At 37.7% G+C, this 21635-nt stretch overlaps 1 protein-coding gene across 1 annotated transcript in view; it reads left to right on the top strand.

Moving 5' to 3' along the window:
* PCDH15 (protocadherin related 15) overlaps positions 1-21635 on the top strand; it is a 1310198-nt gene that overhangs the window by 1000568 nt on the left and 287995 nt on the right. The window contains exons 15-16 of the mRNA XM_074958998.1: positions 1033-1182; positions 16594-16787. Coding sequence (XP_074815099.1) covers positions 1033-1182; positions 16594-16787 — 344 coding nt within the window. The remainder of the gene's footprint in view (positions 1-1032; positions 1183-16593; positions 16788-21635) is intronic.

The following is a 21635-nucleotide window of genomic DNA, read 5'->3' on the forward strand; positions in this document are numbered from 1 at the left end:
ATAATTATATGGTAAAAATGAGAAAGTAACCAATTTTGCAGTAACAGTGTGCTCTGACGCTTTTGTATTTTTAGGTCTGATTTTGTAAGCAAGTGTTTTTTTAAGTGAGGTAAAACTTGGGAGTCTGTGGGACAAATCAGACTCCTGAAAGGGGTACAGTAGTCTGGAAAGATTGACAGCCACTGGTCTAACTCGTAGGTGCACTGTGCATAGCACAATGTAGACCAGTCTCAGGGCCTCATGGCACAATAGTAATACAAATAGGAAATTATAATAATCACCACCATCTTATTTAGGATTATTTCATACAGTTTGGGGCCATTGTCAGGAGAGAGGCAAAGTATTGAATAGACACTGAGACTGAACTAACCTCTCACTACCAGAGGATGGTTCATCCAGGTCAAGATAAAAAACAGTACCAGGGTAATGTGAAAAGGCAATGTCCCATTGCCTGAGATGTACTTGTTCTGGGGGGAAGGAGGAAATGGGCTGAAAGTAGGATTCTTCCCACTACTCTCTGCCACCTCCCTGTGCTCTTGCTGACATTGAGAAAGCATACATGTATGGAAGATTCAATGGAAGTTAGTGTGTATGTATAACCCAATCCTGCAAGATCCCAAGTGCCTCTTGGAAGGTGCTGAATTCCTTCAAGCCCCATTGATCTCAGTGGGAGATAATGGTACTGAGCTTGTTGCAGGTTTGGGCCTAAAGTGAGATTGTTTGAAAATGCTGGATTAATAGAGGTCTCACATTGCAGGTCCTCTGGCATTGTACTGCATATATTTACACTCTCTTTTCTGTTTCATTATTCAGTACATTATTGCTTCTTTTCTGCTGAATTCTCATGGTATCATCATATGGGTAGTCTAGTAAGAAAAGTATACAGATTTTTCTGGTAGGTGCCAAAACATGCCAGATTGAACATAAAAAGACAAATGGATTTTACTTGCAAGAGTTCATTTTATTCTTAGCTGCATTTGTCTTAATTCTACCCCATTAAAGTGCTTTTCTGTTTTCTTTTTTCCTTTGAAGATGACAGCTTCTGATGGTGTACAGGAGAGTACCGCAGTTATAGTCAATATCCTGGTGATTGATGCAAATGATAACTCACCAACCTTCTCCAACATATCATACAATGTCAAGATTTATACAGACATGAGGCCTGGGGAAAACATTATACAGGTAACCTCATGCCTTTTATCTAGCTGTGTTTAACAATTCTTTGCTAGCAATATGCAGTTTTGAAGTTAATATTAATTGTAAGTGTACTGAAAACAGGTAGAAATGAAAACAACAAGGAGTATGGCGGCACCTTAAAGACTAACAGATTTATTTGAGCATAAGCTTTTGTGGGTAAAAACCCCACTTCTTCAGATGCATGGAGAGAGAGGTAGAAATGAAGTGTATGTGTCTTCCCCCATTTAAATAATGATATATGTCATTAAAAAAATTAACAATTGTGAACCTCAAAAACTTCGTAGCTTAGTATGTTTTGAATAATATGCCAAAAATTCAGCTGCTTATCTGCCACTTAATCAAAATTTTGGAGTTAGAAATCTTGCACAAATAGATATTCTCCTAAACTTTCCAGCTTCTGATGAGATGTGAACTGTCACAAAAGCAATTATTCTCCTGCATGTTGACAACTCCACATATAGTACCAAATAAAACCTGTATGTGGATAGGCACATTATTATGAATTATCCAGAAATATTTCTAACTTGCCTTTTAATGAGAGTCAGATATACAATGGTCATTCATTTTTCAGTCCATGCCAATGACTGCATTATTCGTATCGTAGTGCACCGTTAGACCTGAGAAATGTTGTTTATAGTAGAAGAAAAGAGGAGAAAGTATTGTTTATTATTTAACATTTGTATAAAGCACGTTAAATAGTGAGTAAAACATTGAGTGAAATCCTGGCCTTATTGAAATCAATGGCAAAACTCCAACTGATGACAGTGGGGCCAAAATTTACCCATGGTCTTTGCTCCTAAATACTTGCAGTTTAAATTGATCACAACAAGACAAAAAGGTGCTTAGTAAAGATCAATAGGCAATGGGAATGGAGAGGGTGGTAAAAAAAACCTTTTTAGTAAATATAATTGGTAGTTGAATTCATGAGGGAGGGAATGTGGTTTAAGAAATGGAGTAGATGTCAAGTCTCTCAGAATGTATTCCTTGATCTGCATCGACTGGCTATATATACATGGGAAAGTCATCTGGCCTTGCTCTGCATTAGTTTTCCCATCTGTAAAATATCTACCTCACAAGGTTCTGTGAGGCTTAAAGAGCAGGTCTGGTCTGTAAAGTGACTGGAAAGTGAAAAGTGACACTGTGGATTTCCATGTTAATTGTCAACCTCAATGATTTCTGTATCAAATATGCTCAGTTAAAGTTCTAGATTTTTTTTTCAAAGCAAGTTCTGCAAACTTACTCTAGGATCTTAGAATCAAGCTTAGTTGTTTCATGTTCACAATAACGGTTCTACAGGACAAATGAGTCAAGGATTTCACCTTCAGTGTTCAACACCCATCCACAAGCACTTTTGTTTTCAATTATGCTGTCAGTGACTTTTTTTCAATCTCATTGCCTTTAATGAGTTTGTACAAATCCAACTGAATGGAACTTAAGGATTGTCTACATTAGGGAAATGTGTACCAATGTAAACCCCTAATGTAGATGCATTGCACCAGTGTAACACAGCTGTTTAAACTTATGCTGGTGCTCTTTCTTCTGCTGTTCTTTTTCTCTGCTCCTTTATGGGGTTTGTAAGAATGAGAGAATCAGCACAACCAAATACAGTATACTTCCGATTATCCAAATAACATGCGGGGCACAGATTTTGTTCGGATAATAGAGATGGCAGGAGCCATTCAGCAGCAGGGTGGCTTCCCTGTGGCTAGGGGCTCATCCTCCTCTCAGTCTTGGCCTGGAGTCTCTGCTCAATTATCTGAACTTCCACATTATCTGAATCCTTTCCTTGTCTCCCAGCATGCAATACATGCTGCAGAGGGGCTGTATCCTGTGCTGGGAGACAAGGAAGGCATTTGGATAATGCAGAGGTTTGGATAACAGGGTTTCAGAAAAACGGGAGTATACTGTGGTGCCTGCAAAATTCTTGTCAAAGCCACATTGCAGAGTTCAGTTTTGCTATTTTGCTCACTGTATGTATAAACTGTGAGACTGATGATTTCCTGCAATATCTTGACTGAACTTTATTGAATTAAGTTAAACCTTATTGAATTAGGGTTAATGCCTTTGGGGGTATATTGTATTAAAAATGCAGCTCTGTATGTACTATTGTGGCATTGTGTGTATCTTCTCTAGTACGGAGGGGGGAATGCTAATGTACTATCTTCCTTAACAACCCTTTGAAGCAACCCTTCTGGAAAGGTATGCATATAGTAGTTCAAACTGCATTCTCCAAGGAGTGGGTGCCTTTCCTAGGCCACTGAAGGGACATACAGGTGCAGTTGCCCTGAACTGTAACCCAAGTAATCTGTGCGCTACAAAAGGAACATTTGTCCTAAATATCTTGCAAACTTAGTACAAATTACAGATCACTTTAATAAGAAACATGTATGTATTGGTATTGTTAGGGGCTTATTCTTTCACCCGCTTACTTCCCTGGTCCTTCTCACATGAACAGAGAGCAACAATACCCGAAGTCCAAAGGTGCAAACAATTTGATGTTTATTGGGGTGAACTTCCAGCAAGCATGATTCCAGTGTCCTTCCTTAGTGTCCCCCTTCCCAGCTCTGACACCACAGAGCCTTACCTGTGTCCCTGTTCCCATTTCCCCCCCTTAGCAAAACATGATTCCAATTTCCCCACCCACATTCCCTGTTCCCATTTCCCCCCCTTAGCAAAACATGATTCCAATTTCCCCACCCACATTCCCTGTTCCCATTTCCCCCCCAGCAAAACATGATTCCAATTTCCCCACCTCCATTCCCTGTTCCCATTTCCCCCCCCCGCACACCCACTCACTTCCTGATTGACTGCAGACTATATAGTAAAACTTGAGTTCTGCTTAGCTATACCTTAATCAATCATGTTACTGAACTTTAACTAACCAATCCTAACATATTGTAACATGATTATGTAACCAATTATATCCCACCACCTTAATTAGTTTACACCCAGCAAAATTAATTATACAGCAGACAGAAACAATCACAGAACCAGACAGAGATTATACAGACAAACAATAGCAAAGTGGGAACTATAATGACAAAACAATACAGAAATGAGGATTTCACATCCCAGCTATTGATAAGTGAGTTCTTGCCAGACAGGACGCTATCAAACTAAGTTTCCTTTTACATTTTCTAGGCACTTCCCTTTCTCTGGAGGTGATAGGACAGGATTGTATTTCTAACAGCCCAATAGCACCTTATTCCAATGTGCCTAGTTTGGAATGTGAGGATGTGACCATTCGCTTCCCAGCTTATGGCTGCCTCTGCTGCTGAGCCAAAGGCCTTAGCCTAAGAACAGGGCCTCAGACTGTCACAGTGAGAAAAGGCCTTATACAGTCAGACAGTGATTTTGATTCTCTCTTTTATACCTCTAGAACTAGCTAAGTGATAAGAATACACCTACATTCTTTGAGTATAGGCCTTTACAGACAGGCCTGAATATCTATATCCTAACAGGTATGATAAAACACAATGTAATTTTTTGAAAGACCAGCGCTGATGTGTATAGGGATATACCTCATACCTAACCATGGAATATAAAGCTAAACTTTGGAAATCTGGCAGGTCATTCTCTGTCTCAGTTTCGTAATCTAGATACTGGCACATTAGGAAGATGTTAAAAATCCTGCAAGGGATCCACTGGGATAAAATCCCCTGAAATTCAGAGAACTGGCTGTAACTGTGCCTCAGTGGGTCACAACTGAGGATGCCAAATTCAGGACGAACTGCTGAGATATAGGGCAGATAAACCCCAAAACTGGTGGCTAATCCCCATTGGATATACCAAACGAGCAACAAAAGTAAACTTCTGTTTCACCACACTAGCTAACAAGAAGTCATTAAAGCAGTTTCCTTCGGCATCCCAATCCTATTACCACCAAAAACACTGGATTTAAAGGTGAGTGGTTCTTTACAATGATACCAAAGGACCACCCACACACCCAGGTCAATATATAACTCAGATCTTACCCAGAAATCATGCTGATGCCAATTCTTTAGTATCTAAAATCAAAAGGTTTATTTATAGAAAGAAGGAAAGAAAGAAAGAAAGAAAGAAAGACTCAAATACATATGGTAATGGCAAAGTTCTTGGTTTAGGCTTGTTGTAATGATGGAATAAATTGCTGGTTTAAATCAAGTCGCTGGCTGCTTCCAAATCATTGGAAGGACCTCAGTCCCTTGGTTAGAATGCTTCCATTAGTATAGTCCATAATCCAGAGGTTTGGGCACGATAGAGGCTGGAGCAGGATAGAGGCAAAATGGAGGGGTTTCCAGGACCATTTATATCCTCTGCCATGTGGAGGGAAACCCATGGCACAGGTGACCAGATAGTGTTTGGAGTCGCATTGGCAAGTCACATGTTCAAGCCCAATTTCACTCAGTCACTGCAGGAAGCCATTACCTATATTCCAGACAGAAAGTTTATAGGACAGTCCACTCAGTGTAGATGGGCGTCTCCCATCGGCTATTATGAGTTAAGTGTACTTTTGATGGGCCACTCAGTTTGAATAGTCCCTCCAAGATGGGCTGGCTAACTATTTCATGGGGTTACTCCAGGAGCAAACATTTAAAATCCAAGTATAGAGCCAATATTCATAACTTGAAATACAAAAATGATATGTGCATACCGATAGCATAATCATAACCAGCCAATCATAAACTTTTTATAGATATCTTTCATGCCACATTTTGTACAAGATTCGTTGCAAATATATAATAGTGGTTGCAACAATGATCTATATAGTTATAGTTTATCAGATAATGTCACACTGGCCATGACTAATTCTGCAATTTTCTAATTTAGTACCATATCTATGTCAAAAGATAAAATCTTATACTTTATAAGGTAAGGAAACAAAGCTTCTTAAAACATGCTAATACATTGTCACTGTGAAAGACAGACAGTACTATTCCTTTTCTTTGAAAACAATAAGTAAAAACAAGGCTGTGTGGGAAAGTGGTCTTCCCTGTGCTGTCTTGCTCTTTCTATTTTCTGCCAGTGATGAAAAACAAGAGCAGGAAGGGTGTTTGAAATGATATTTTTTAAAAAATCAACCAAAGCGATTTATTTTCATTACTCTATCACAAGTTTTATTTTGGGTTTAGAAAATAACTTTACAGCTATATTTCCATGCATTGACATATCTCTCAGGGTTATTTTCCTTGCTTAATATTTTTCCTGATATTTTTCCCGAAGCAATAGATTGTTTAATGCTTGTTTAGCTCTGTCATCTGTATGTAAATATAAAGTTGCAAACTGGGATTTTCAAAGGAACCAAATGGTGTTAGGCATGCAACCTCCTTTGAATTTCAGTGGGATTTAGGCACCTGTCTTCTTTAGGATCTTTTGAAAAATCCTAGTCTAACTTTCTTATTTAAATGTGGCAATTCAAAACTGGATTAAAGTATCAGTTACATGCTGTTTGATACCTTCTTTTCATCACTAATGTAAAACACAAGATTTAAGTATCATAAAAGTGAAATCTTCTACTTTTGTTTAATGTAAACTATAGGTGTATTTATGAATGCAATAGCAGAATAAAAATTAGTGTATACAATTATTTTCTTGTATTATTTATTAAATTTGATGAAAGTTAAGTAATTGTGTGAAAAAGCTTTGTGCGTATTATCGGTGGTTTTTTTTATTATATGCACTGGAATGTGACCTCAGAAGTATGTTCTTATAGTACAAGAGGGTCATCTTGGGAGTTCTTGGGGAAACAAAAAGCTCCCATAATTTATATATGATATGAAACTCCCATACTATAAGATAAACTTGCTTTTACAGAGTTAATTATTATAAGGACCTGAAGGACTAGAACCCAGGTCTGCAGTTCCTAGGACAGCTATCTGACATTCCTATATCACCACTGGGAGGTTATGCAGAGTCACCTCCAAGGAGAACTGTGGAGGTTAGGTTTCATAGGAAGTACCACCTAAAGGGGCCAGAGCAACAGCACCCTGCTGCCCTCTGATTGGCCCATCCTTTAACCCTAAAGGGTGCCCCAGAAAGTTGTCTGGGCAACCATATAGCTGTCTGGTTTATTGCAGCACTAGGTCTTGCATCACTTCTGATTTCCAGTCTCTGATCTCATCGTGATTGGTTCTGAACTTTGATTTTGACTGAAATAATTACCCTGTATACTCATCTGTATGTACATAATTAAACTGTTTGTACTCATTTGCATGTACATGTGACAAAGCATTGCATTCTATAGCACCACTTCATAATTGCTTTAGAATATTTTAAGATACTTATCTCCTTTGAGATGATGCTCAGCTATGATTCAAAAGGAAAATACCCAGGTTGAATTTGTTTAGTCAGTGAAACCACTTACTCCAGTCAGAGAAAGTAGGTCTGAAAAGGCAGCACTGACCTCGCTGAGTCTGTGTAATTGGATAGTAATTTACACATAAGCAAAGGATGTCTATGTTCCCTAATCCGATTGCATTAGAGAGATAATTAATAAAAAGATTAATCTATAAAACACTTAATCCTTCTACAAAAATGCTAATTCCTACTCCAATGTATTAGTTTGTTTTCATATAATGACTAGTTTGCTTTTAAAGTTTGAAAGCCAAAAGAGTGTTGTTGTACTATGATTAAACAAATAAGTAAAATCTGGGCTGCATTTGTGGCCCTTGCTAAGGTCAGCTTTGTGCCAAAGGGATCTTAGACCAGCCCTAAATGTGTAACTTGCCACTTCCCTAGGGTGGTGAGGATTCCCAGCACAGGGAAATTCTGCTTTCTCCCCTACTTCCTCCCATGCCAGAGATCGGACTGGGACACCTACAGCTCTGCCATACTCTCTGTCAGTGGAAGAGTCCCTATAGGACTGGTTCTGCCAGTGCAGTTTTATAGTGGCTCTACCTGCACCAAGTGTAAATTCACCAAAGCCTGGGATATGGAACACTGAATATCCAAAAAATAAAGAGAAATTGAGGTTTCTGCACAAAAAAAAAATCACATTTTTTTTTGTATTTGTAAATACCATAGATTAAAATTAAAAGTACTTGAAAGTACATTTCTACTTGTGAATTTGCTATTTTGTTGGGAAATCATTTTGATTTTAATACTGATAAGTATGTGGGTAGTTAATTTAATGAATTTCATATTTGCTACCCCCTTGCATCCTTAAAAAAATGCCGAGCACTGTTCTGCCCTACTGAAGGGTAACTGCATCAGAGAGAAAACATTCATTACAAGTTAAACTCATAGATTTACTTCTGTGGGAGGTGGAAGGGGAGGAAGCAGTGGGTTTTCCATACCCCTTTGGAAGAAGCCATGATGCATGCTCAAGAACTAGATGGATTTCTGGGGATCCACCAGAGCCACAGGGTCATCCTCACAGAAACCCTATACCTCTGAACCAGCTCTGATGCCCCCTGCTCCATGTCCCTTAATTCAATTGGAGTGGGCAAGTCACTGGAAATGAATAGTCTCTGGTTATAGTGACTTCTGCTGGCTTTCTCAGTGGGCTTGGTGGAGGGAGTAATTTGGCTCCTGCACTGTAACCTGACCTGTCTGGCTTTGTGGATCCCCTACAGCATAGCTTCTACAGAATTGCTAGAAAAGAAGAGAGTACTGCAGAGGAGGAACTTGCCGCTTTCATAAATCAGGTTCCCATCTGCCTGCAGATAGGAAGAGGGGAAGAGCATTCAAAACAAAGAATTAAGAACTATCTCTTCAATAGAGATGGGTGTGGTAGTGTTTCCCTTACTCCCAAGTCAGAATTTCTTTTATTTCGGATGTCTGTCCTAAGAGTTGTAATCTTAAAACTGTTTTGTAGGATTGATGCTATTCTCTTCCAGTTGAGGGTCGGGTATTTTGAATAGTTATCGTTTTGGGGTTTTTTTTAATAATTATTTGTGCTGTATGAGACAGATTTAATGTCCTGTTCATCTTGAGAATTTATTTTTATCAGACCATTCTGTCTGGTTTTCTAGGAACTGTACAACATTCCACAGCTGAGAAATTAGCAATTAAATAAATCTATTGTTTTGATTTTAATACTGATAGCTATGTGGGTAGTTAAAAATGAAACATGATTCTTATTTTGACTTAACTTCACAAAATAGCCTAAATGTATACTGGTTAACTTTGGTGGGCGGGGTTAATTTTCTTGTAGGTTTTTCTGTTCTATCTGCCATCATTACCATTGCTATTAGTAATGTTTGTCTATCATAACTCAGATGATTAAATGAGTTGCATATTAATAAATGGAGTGTGTAGTTGTGTGATAAAATTATACTTTAAACAGATCATGTAAATGATTCACACCATGTCATTATATAATTAGACATATCTTTATTTCTATATATAACATATATTGGAAATAAAATGAAGCAAATGTACAGGAAAGAAATCAGCAAGGAACAGAGAACAGTAACCAAGAAAATGACAGAGCTGAGGAACAAAAAAGCTAGATCTCTGTATAAATTTGCCTTCGGGGGCCAAAAACTTTTTTGGCCTTTGAAAGCCACAAAAGGGATCTTTACTGTATTTTTGTATTGTATTTTTATTCTGTTTACAGAATAACTCCTGAGCTACCCTTGAAAAGTATGCTCTGCTTTTCTTGTCTGAAACTGTATTTTAAATGTATGAAACAAAAGTAACCAATTTTATTTTTTCTGTTTATCTTAATTTCTCCCTATTTTTTTTATTAGAGGACTGTATCATTCTGATATGTCCATGTTCAGAAGACTTCACAGTACATTGTTATAATAACAGTTAAATATGTCTATGGGTAAAAAGAAAAGGAGGATAAGTAGGGGAATGGATTAATGCACTGGTTCTCAACCAGGGATACATGTACGTCTGAGGGTACTCAGAGGTCTTGCAGGAGGTACATCAGCTCATCTAGATATTTGCCTAGTTTTGGAACAGGTTACATAAAAAGCACTAGCAAAGTTAATACAAACTAAAAGTCCATACAGACAATGAATTGTTTATACTTCTCTATACACTGAAATGTAAGTACAATATTTATATTCCAATTGCTTTATAAGAATATGGTAAAATGAGACAGTAAACAGTTTTTCAGTAATAGTGTGCTTTGACACTTTTGTATTTTTATGTCTGATTTTGTAAGCAAGTAGTTTTTAAGTGAGGCAAAACTTGGGCATATGCAAGATGAATCAGACTCCTGAAAGGGGTACAGTAGTCTGGAAAGATTGAGAACCACTGGATTAGTGCATTAGTTGTTCACCTCTGGAGACATTAAATAATCCTGCTTCAGGTGAGAATTAAAAATGTTTTTAGAGGTCCAGTCCTAGCTCCTGCTTGTCATGTGGCACAAAAACACCACACTCCTTGCCATGCATGGTCATGGTGGCCAGACATGTTGCTGAAGATCAGGAATGGTAGCGCATTAATAGATCTGCATGTGGAAACATCTGCATTGCATGTCTCTTGCTTGCAGTTTAAATGGTCGTAAAGAGTATTATTAGTTCTATGACAGCTAATTTTATTTACAAAATTAATAAAATTAACTCTTTTATATCTCTTCATGAATTGTCTTGTCATCATCTTAGGCTATGTCTACACAACCGTGGTAAGTCGACCTACACTACGCAACTCCAGCTACATGAATAACGTAGCTGGAGGCGACGTACCTTAAGTCAAGTTACCGCGGGGTCTACACCACGGGGGGGTCAACGGGAGAAAGTCTCCTGTCGACTTACCTTACTCTTCTCATCGGGGGTAGAATACAGGGGTTGACTGGAGAGTGATCTGCAGTTGATTTGGCAGGTCTTTACTAGACCCGCTAAATCAACCGCTGGTGGATCGATCTCAGCGCATCGATCCCTGCTGTAGTGTAGACCTGCCCTAAAATGTGACATGCTTGAGATTTAACTCCCTATCTTCTAAACAATCAGCATTTTTTCATTTAGCACACATATCTCAGACAATATGTAAAGTAGGATTTTGCAATCCAGTGCACACTAAGTACTGACAATTTGTTAAGAATCTTTTTTTAAAGACCAAATTTTCATATCCTGTATTGTAAATTATACATTTTTGTATTTGCAATGTGCCATGTCTTTGTTCCTGTTGATTTCTTAAACTTACATCTTGCAATGAATCCTGTGAGCATTTGCAGCTAAATTTCATAAAATATCCTGTAAAAATGCACCTAGAGTTTTCTGCCTGTACTTGTTTACAGACACGTGTGTGTGGCATTCCTGCAGAATAGTTTCTAAGCAAAAGGTAGATAAGCTGTTAAATGCAAACAATTGAGAGAATCAGAAGCTAGATATAAGGTAAGAGAAAATTTGGTCCCCAAAGCACATTTCAAATGTTTTATTTCAAGTACAGATAAACCCTGAATATATGAATGTCCACATTAAATGAAATTCATATCTGGTCCCAGGTCTGAATTTTTATTAAAGTCAAAATTAATTTTATGACACTTTGATTTTAAAATGTATTGCATACTCTTTGAAACCTTTGTAAAATCAGGTTTCTCTGCATACATCAAGAAATGCAGTAGTATGTAAACTTGATCTAAGGTTCAAAGTGATTGGTTGGAATGGAACGGGGTTACGTGAAATCGTGTGTCTAAGACCAGGGCTTTAATTGTAGTTTGTTCTGCTCTAATTAGTATTACATTTGATTAGTCCAAATCAATAACTTGATGGAGTATATAATGGATTATATGCACTTTTTCTTGCAGAAGCAATTGCTAAATTACATGGGGGAGCCCAAGAAAAGATGAAAAATGTGCATAGTTGCTATCTGAGCTTTGACAGCCCAGTCATGGCAGTCCTCAGTGGCATATTGCTCCAAATGACTCAGCTGTACTGTTTACATGGTAATTTTCATAAAATTACCCATAATGCTAAAATAAATTTGTACTAATTAAATATGACTTTGAAGAATCAGACTTGTTTGACTGGAACAATCATTCCAAATATGGATGTTGGGAGACAAACCAGTTTGGCAGATAATATCTGTACAATTCAATTTAGGTCAGCAGGATCTAATCATGTATGGCATTTGGGATTCAGACCAACTTGACTGAAAGTTAGTTCATGACAGATGCGGGACCAATAGAAGTGTTGATGATCATATGTTTATTAGCTTCGTAACTGGTTCCCTGAAACTGTCACTTCTAAAGGGACCCGGGTCAAATGGAATAGTCCAGTGCCTCCCTTCAAGTTTAAAGTGATTGAGATTGATCCGAGTTTTTATACTCATCAAGTATATGCCTTTATAAGATGTGATGTTAATAATATTTCTTATTATAGTTTTCCGTTTGCCTGTTACCAAAATAGCTCTTGCTGGGTTGAGTAGCTGCAGAATACATGTCATTTTTATTATTAAAATTATTAATCTTCTTACATTTTGAAGGTAATAAAATTACAGTTACTGTATGCAAGAGACATTTTGAGGAAGCAGAATAAATCCTATTTAGTCTGTTACTTTTTCTACGTATTTTGACTTTAAAATATTTCCCAAATCATGTTAATTATGAAGCCCTATCACCTGTCATTTGAATTTCCAAAATTATAAACTATGATAGCAGTTCTTGGACTTCAGTTCTACCTTTCAGATATCTTTTTGCCCCCAAAAGTTTTATTCAGATTACTTAAATTTTCAAAGCCTCTTTTTTGTAAATTTAATTAACCTTACTAATTTATATATTTAACTGATTTCTCTTTTCATGCTGTCACAGTAAAAACTGGTCCTGCCTCAACTGCTGAAGTTAAATACTTAGGACCTTGGATTTTTTTTTCCTTTTTTTTTGTGTGTGTTTTTATTGTTGGTGTTCAGTGCGGAAGGGTATTGTAACACTTTAACTACGCCATCAAGTTTTTATAGTAAGTTTTCTTTGGAAGGCTAATGAGTATGAGCAATTGCATAGGGTAAATGTAGAATATTTGATTACAGGAATATGCAGTTTGAGAGATGTTTTAGATGTGAAAAACTGTGGCACATCCGTGCTTTTTCACTGGAGGTGCTTCTGCAAACCCTAAGGGAGTATAAAAAGTGGATTTTATGTGATGCAGTTTGATGTGTTGTCTTTATCTAAGCATCACAGGGTATTATGTTGAAACACCAAAGGTACCATCATATGGAATGTAGAGCAGTTATGAAACTACACAGTTTATAGGATGTCCTATGCAGAATTTGGCAAGAAAGCACAGAATTAGAGAAGTGTGTTCCAAGGACAGTGTGTAACACTTTGATTTGTTCAATGACTTTCTAACATGAGTTGCTCACTATTTTGAAAACAATTGAAGGGTTTCATTATTAAAAAACATTTCAAACATTCAATCTGAGTATGATACCATGCTACCTCTCAAAAAAGCAGTGGAGAGCTTTGCCTGTTCGAATGAAGTATGTATCACAAAGATAGTTCAAAATAAACTTTAAATGAGCAGAATATGATAGAACTTTAATTTTTAAAAAAACTTTAACATACCTTTGTTCACTTAGAAATGCACCTTATTTTGCTATACTGTATGTGAAGACAATAATGCACTTTAATTTCAGAGTCAGTGCATCTTACCTAGGGTACAGTTAATTATAGCTATCTATATCTTATTTAATCCATTGTTGCTTCTTGAGAAAGGGTTGATTCTACAAACAGCATAGTGTGCAACAGCAGTAACAGCCTCTGTCACCTGTTGCATGCTGAATCCATAATTTGAATGTTGGATCTACCAATACATCCAGATCATTTCCTCTTATCATATTAACTAATTCAGTGCATGTATACTATACTGAACTTGGGTATTGTTTTTGACTAAGTGCCTCTGTCTGCACATTACAATTGATATTCCACTGAGCCTATTTGTGTACTCTATCAACATTCTGAAAAAAAAGCTATATCCCTTAGTGTTTTATTCACTCCCTGTAGCTTAGATTCATGTGTAAATGTAATTATCGTGCACGCTACATCTTTGGTTGTACTCTCCCTGCTTGCTCTTGTGGCAGGATACTGTGTGTGTTTGATACTGTGTGTGTTTTCCTTCTTCTTGTCTCCCTTTTACCAGGGGTCTTGGGAGCAGATGGCGCTAAGGTTGTAAATAATATTCTCTGAACTGCAGTGGCATGACCAGGGCTGGCAGTGTAATAATATGTTGATTAATAGGTTACATTATATTCTAATCCAGGAGAGGATTTGAGTGACAGGCTGGCAATAGGCCACCTCCACATATGCTTCTGCCAGCCTACTGAGTGTTGCAGGCGCAAAGAAGACGATTTCTGGCTCCCAGACAGTTACCTGAACCTACCTCCATGTTTGCTGACTCTGTGGCCGCATTAGGGGCTGTGGGAGCAAGAAAGCAGGAAGGCAGACGGGCCAGCAGGAATCTTTAGAGGAAGTAAAGTCAGAGGAATTTTAGAGGAACTTTAAGTCAGAGCTGCTTAGTGTGGGTTCTTACAGTTTTCCATATCTCCTGCTGTTCTTTTCCTGTACGAACTGATGCCTATTATGCTTCATACCTTCTGCTGCCCAACACCAAACATGAGCAGCAGGGGATCGAGATGTGAAATTGGTTTTTTGTCACTTTCATTTCATCACTTTTCACTCAGGAAGGTGAGCTGATGGACATGTTCTGTGGCTGGCAGCCAAAGAGACATGAGACTTTAAGAGAACTTCCTACAGTTTTACTGAAGTTTGTCTGCACTGTGCTGATTGACTGTTTGCTCCACCCCTCCCTCACGGTCTCTTCACCTCCTCAGCTTAACTCCATGCTTGCCCCTCTTAGTCTTTCCCCAGCCCTGTTCCCCCCACCTCTCTTTTGTTCAGTGTCCCTTCTCCCTTCACTTTTCTTTACATTGAACCGATCCCTTCCTAACTACACGTCCCTCCTCAACCCCTCACCTCCCAAAACCATGGAACTAATGTGAGGTTTGCTGCCATTACATCATTCACTCTGCTTGTGTGCTATATCCCTTTCCTCCACCCTGTGTCTGTCTTGTCTATTAGATTGTAAACTTTTTGGAACAGGGACTGTCTGCCACTCTTTGTACAGTGCCTAGCACAATGGGATCCCATTCCTGATTGGTCCTTAAGCACTAACCTAATAAACCTGCTTAATAATGATACTTCCAACTATTTTCCCCACATCTGAGTGTAGCAGAATGCAATACCTCTTTTTTCATTTTGTGAATGTGGTGTTAATTAAGATGGCTGTTCCAAATGTCTGATATAAAGTTCAAGGGATGAGCACCACCACTGATTTATTTATAAATATTTATGTACTTTTTATGGAATAATCTGTTCATTCTGCATATGGAAAGAGAAATGCTAAAATGTGCATACTTTTGATCTGTTCTCAAGAAATATAGTCTTCCTGAATCACAAGCAACTGAAGTGAAAACATCGCCTACTTGTTCTATATATGTCTGTTGTGTGAATATAGTGCATTGATGATGATAATGATGTCTATTCAATACAGGATATGCCTGTAGTTCCAAATCATCTTAGTGCACTTGGTAAAAAACACACATTCCCTATATCTCATATCAGAGACTGTGCATATCATATACTGGTAATACACTAGGAGTAAGAAGCAAGAGCTGCTGTGTATCTCATTACAAAGATAGGAATCTACCATTTCCAATGGCATAAACTCATATTTCTAGCCCTAATGGATCATAAGATATCTGACCTTAAACTTGCACATCCTGGGTATCGGAGCTTTACAGTTTTGTGGGGAAAATGTCAAAAACAGAGTTGCAATAAATGGTTTTGGATTTCCTGTGCATAGTATCTCTCTCTCTCTCTCTCTCTCTCTCTTTCGGTGATATGTGTGTGAATGTGCACCTTTATCATTTCGCTTGGACTCGGTTATCTAATCGGTCTGTGGTACACCTCCTAGTCCCACCGCCCATAAATGATAATGCCATTGTTCCCCACCTTAACATGAACAGGTTTTTATGCAAGACTTGACTATCATAAGTTTTGGCAGCAACAGCACTATCCCAATACAGTTTTAAGGAAGGCAGAGGCAGGGAACCTTTCCATGAATAAACTTCAGACCCCCAGTTCAAATATTTATTTTGTTCTTGTAAATAACATGTTTGGTTGGGGTATTTTTAGGAAGTGGTGGAAATTCCTATCAATAAAGAATAACATCAGTGTTGTATTAATTAGCCTTTCATTAATACTTAGATTTCATGTAGCTTACTCGCAGTCCTAAATTCAGGACTGGTTGTTTTGGATTTTTTTTCCTGATGCAAGATTTTCTTTTACTCATTTTATGATGTTCTAATTTTAAATTACATTTTCCTATGACAATATTTTTAGTGAGTAGATGCAGAGTGTTTCTTCTTCCTTTGAAAACTTTCTTCTCCAAAGCAAGATCCCTTGTTGAGAGAAAATAAAATAGAATGGAATTGATTCTTAAGTATTTACATTCTGATTTTCAATTGCAGCTCAGTGCCATAGATGCAGACCAAGGGCCAAATGGGCAGATCATATACGGAATTCTGGCTGGGGACCAGGGAGACTTCATCATTAATGATCGAACAGGCCTTATCACCATCGCTCCAGGAGTTGTATTGTCAGTAGGGAGGTCCTATGCTCTCACTGTCAAAGCATCTGACAGTGCTCCTCCTGCACAGAGAAGGTAATTAATTATATAATAAAAGTATTTTTCAACCTATGTCTATCCCAGCAATTAAATTTAAGACGCACAGAGTATTCTTATTCGTAAAAATCTGCGGTGCATCGGGCATTCAGAGGGATATGGCTTCCATTTACTCTGTTTTGTGTGTTGATCCCACTTCAACTTTTCTTTTGATAAGTACTGTGTTAGAAATTAGTCTGTCTTGCATTTTCATGGCTTATTTACATATTCTCTGCAGCTCACAACTTTCACAATTCAAGGAGAATGAAATAGTCTTCTTTTAAAAATTAAATTATTACCTGTTGAATTTTATCTGTCCTTGTTTGTATGAAAAATTAAAAGTGAAAAAAGGAAGATAGATGTTGTTTTTTTCTGGACATCGCTTGCTGTGATGCAGAAATGGTTAATAATAGTATCTTCAGAATGATCCCTCAGCTGGCAACTGCCTTCTGCCTAGGTGACAAGGTATTATAGTATTCATGTTCATCTGGACTTCGCTTATTTTGTCACATAAATTGCAAGCTGTGCAAATAATGAAGTACACACCACTAAAACCTAAATTCACACCAGCAAAGTCATTTAATGTCTAATCTCAGACTACTGTCAGATCAGAGCAGTTTGTGTGTTGTCTGTGGTTGGCTCAGGATTGTTGTGTTCCCCAAATAAAGCTATCCAGTCCCACTTTCCTGCTTCTTTTGTTCTTGATTTCTGTGTACTGAAAATAAGCAAAAATGTTGGCACTTCACTATTGTGTAGAGAAATACATAACAATGGTTGAGATGACATGTTCTGGGCCCAATGCCAGTAAGGCGTCGTTGTGCTGAAAATGTGACAAGTCCATTCTCCAATTAAGGGGACTGGGAGAAGCCTTGTGTAACTGCACCTCTCAAATGTTTCTCACATTCACAAATGGGGCAGTCAATGTAAGAGAAAGATATCATCATGTGAGTTTACCCAGATGCCTCTCCCCTGCCCCCCAAGACCAACTTCTGCTGTTAAGTCTGCAAGCAATCAGCACACTATGATGGTTAGATTGAGCTGGAGGGTTATTTGTTTATTCCAAATTACTATATATTTCCAAATTATTGGAATATGCTGCTCCATTAGACTATTTACAAACTAAGCTCTGTAAACATGTGATCTTATTGTTCTTACATTTTGTTTTCCCTTCCCTCTTATCATGTGTTACATTCTTCTGTTGCACCATGTTTCAATTGAGACTGTAAGCTCTTTGATGCAGACACTATGTAGTTTTATATATTTGTATAGTGCACAGGACGCTGGGTCCCTGATTAGTTGGCTCTGAAATACAAATAATAATTATGCCATTCCAAGTAGGTATTGAAGTTCATTCTCAGATGTTTCTCCCTTGACCACTAGCATTGAACAGGAAGATCTTTAAGGTTGTTGTTAAAGTATTTAAAGCATTTGACTCAAAGGCTAGCTCTCTTAGTATTCATGGTGTCCATTACACCTTGGTCCAAGGTAGACTTTTCATTCTGTACAGCACATTTTCACGAGTAATAAACCCTTTACCAAATCTTTAAAAAATTATTAACACGTGCCCTAAGATCTATATTTTAATGGTATCCTGCTGGGGGATGAATTCCTTACGTCAATTAGAAAGGCTTCTTATTACAATATTCACCGAAAGCAAGTTAAGATCTCACTTCTTGTAGTTCCATTGATCTATTTTGTTATAGACTTATGACATTTTTTTTTCAAAAAAGACTAGTGATTTGGGATGCCTCAGTGTTTGAGTGTCCAACATGAGCTGCATGCATGGAACCTGACTTCCAGAGAGTGGATGTTCAGAACTTGCAGTAAATCAGGCCTCTCTCAGGCATCTTAAGTGAATCACCCAAAACTACTAGACAGAGATTAGACAAGGTTTATCGAAGATAGACAGATGGCAACAGAAGAAAAAGTCTGGTAATTACTCACTTGGCTTTAAAGTTAAGTAATGCACACCAGGCTTATTTTATTTCATTCAGAGAAATAGAATCTTTTAATAAATGTCTTAATTCATATTATTCATATTCAAATAAACAAAGGAGAACATTAGAATTCTAGTAACGTGCTGAAAAGATCTGTTATTAATAGTACTCATATATTTAGATAGCTTAAAAAAATTAAACCAATCTATAGCACAAGATGAGATAAGTGATGTGTAACTGATATTTTCTGGAAGACTAGAAAACTAAATATTTCAATTCACTCACTCAAAAATTCATTTGCCTACTTACCATGTTTCCTTTTTAAAGTATAGGGAAATACTGAAGTTTTTTCATGTAACATTGTGTAGTAATTGAGTCAAATATTAACTTTTTAATGGTGACTACTATATACTGAGTATTTTATAGAATCAAGTTTATTAGTGGTTTTAGACTAATCTACAGCTGATGGCATTTCATGGCTAAAGGCTACGTAATTGACTTCGTTGGTTCAGGATGTCATCCTAGGGATATAGAAGTTTGTTTAGTTGAAGAGTGATCTAATTCAATAAAGTACAATGGTTCTACTTATAAAGTTTCTTCCTTGGAAGACTCTGTGAGAGAAATTTCTTATATACTTAGAATAGGGGAATACAGCTGGATTTTCTCTCAAATGTGATCATTATTCCTGGGAAAAAATAAGAAAGTTTAATGGGGTTTAGTAAGAGTCCAATAAGAAGTAAAGAAACATGAAGCAGTAATTTAGAGGAGAAAAAAATCTCATTGTCAAACAAAGTAATAAATGACTGGGTTCTACTTTGTGAATCCAAATTTAAAATTAGCTGAATTCTATGTCTTATTTTTGATTAACACTTCAAATTAATGGTTTGTAATTCATTATAGCCATATGGTAAGATACTGTACTCAATCAATATTGATTGAATATCAATATTCTTCAGATATCCATTATTAGCTAGACTTAGTAACATGGTATAAGTATACTAAATTATATTTAATTACATTAATCAAGGACAAATGTTTCATGTTTAATTCTATCAGCTTTTTGCTATTTATGTCATAGTTAAGGAGACATTCATGGGCAATTTCCAGTGTACTGACAAAAAGGAAAGGCATTTGTCATATATGAGCAATTATAGAGCAGATTTTAAGGTTTTCTGTCCTCTTCCAGTTCTTCTTAGACTGCAGGATCATTACAGTTAATGATGAAAACAATCCACCAGATCAGGTCCATCCACCTGCCCATCTACATCATAACATTCTTGGAAAAAACATACTGAATGTAAATGCGTTTTCTCTTTGAAGGCTGTCTACAGTGATGCATTATGTCCTCAGAAATGAGATTCCACTAATATACATACAAATCTCCTTGTATTTGTACATACATGCTAGCATACTTTAAAAAAGTGCTGATGAGCAGTTGGTGTACACTGGTCCGGATAGTGATCAATTTCTGTGTAGCCAGGGAGACCTAAATGAGAAGGAGCCCCTCCCCCTTTGTGTAACTACTGAGGGTCCCCTCTCACCTGTGTTGCCTGAACTGAGGACTCCACAAGGGGATGAAGAGAGAAGACAGAAAATGAATCCAAGCTCTCCAATGCCACTTTGGGAATGGTGTGGCTTTTCATAGCCCCCTATATGGGCAACGTGGCGTTCAGTAACCACTTTGGGCCAAAGGAGCTTGAAAGAGAACCTCTTTATTCAGTGACCAGTTCCATCTTTCTCTGCAGTTCCCCTCCCCCAGACCTCCTGTCTGGGAACCTATGCTGTTTAAAGGCACAGTTTCCAAAACCACATAATCTTTTCACAGCTAGAATCAAATAATAGTTAACAAACAACATTTATGTAACACAATTTTAAATACTTGTAACCAACCTAGTTACAAACAATGGTCAATTAATCCCTCAGATCTCTTGTACTGTCACTTGAACTTGCAGATCACCCTTGAAATATTAGAAACAACTGTTGTCCGGAAGCAATAAGTCCATTTGTTCTGGCAGAATAATGTCCTGGGGCTTGGTTGTTTTGACCTATTGTGGTTGTTGCCTAACTGAGACATTCTCAGGCAAAGCAACCAAACTTGATGCCTCTTATATTCCTTCCTAGTGGAAGTAATAGAAGGCATCATCTATTCCACCACAGTAAATGTTCAGCTGGGATGACAATCTTATATGATATCTATGTTGTTTGCAACCATTGATTACTATCATAGATGTACACTATGTGATGTTCGTGAAGTGATTGCTGCTCTCAGGACTCCAAATCATGCTGTTCTTTTTGTTTAGCTTTATCTGCCTCTTTATACTTCTGCAAATCCCCAGATCCTCTGAGATCAGCATCTAACATTACCGTATTCTAGTTCTCAGAGATCTGTTAAAATGAATGAACACAAGTGACAAACCATGTTTTGCTGGTGCCCTCCTGTAGTTTAACAGTACTAAGTACATATGAGACTCTGCAGCCTTCTTCAATAGCTGCTTTATTATTTTAACATCACTTTCCATCATTCCATTGGATTGGAGATAATGGGGACTAGTAGTTACATGTCTAAACCCAATGTAATGAAGCAGAGAAACCACCTACCAGCACGGAAGGGGTTAAAGAGAGTCTTCAGGCTCTGCTAGCTCTGTCCTGTTATAGCTGCAGCTAATGTGAGGTCTGTAGAGGGGAAGAGGAGGAGATAACCCAGCTCAGTTCATGGCTGACTGGTGAAGAGGCAGGAGCTAGCTGCCTCCCTACCTCAGGGGAAGGATCACTAATCCGCCAGCTGAGTAAGTCATAAGGATGCAAGAACTGTCTTCCTGGCCAAAGGAGGCTGAGGAAGAGTCCTGAGAGCACCCTGTCTATGAGGAGCTCAGGTGACCAAAACATGGAGACCTTTTGGGGATTCCGAGCC

This window comes from Natator depressus, chromosome 7, assembly GCF_965152275.1.
Source record: "Natator depressus isolate rNatDep1 chromosome 7, rNatDep2.hap1, whole genome shotgun sequence".
Lineage (NCBI taxonomy): Eukaryota > Metazoa > Chordata > Testudines > Cheloniidae > Natator > Natator depressus.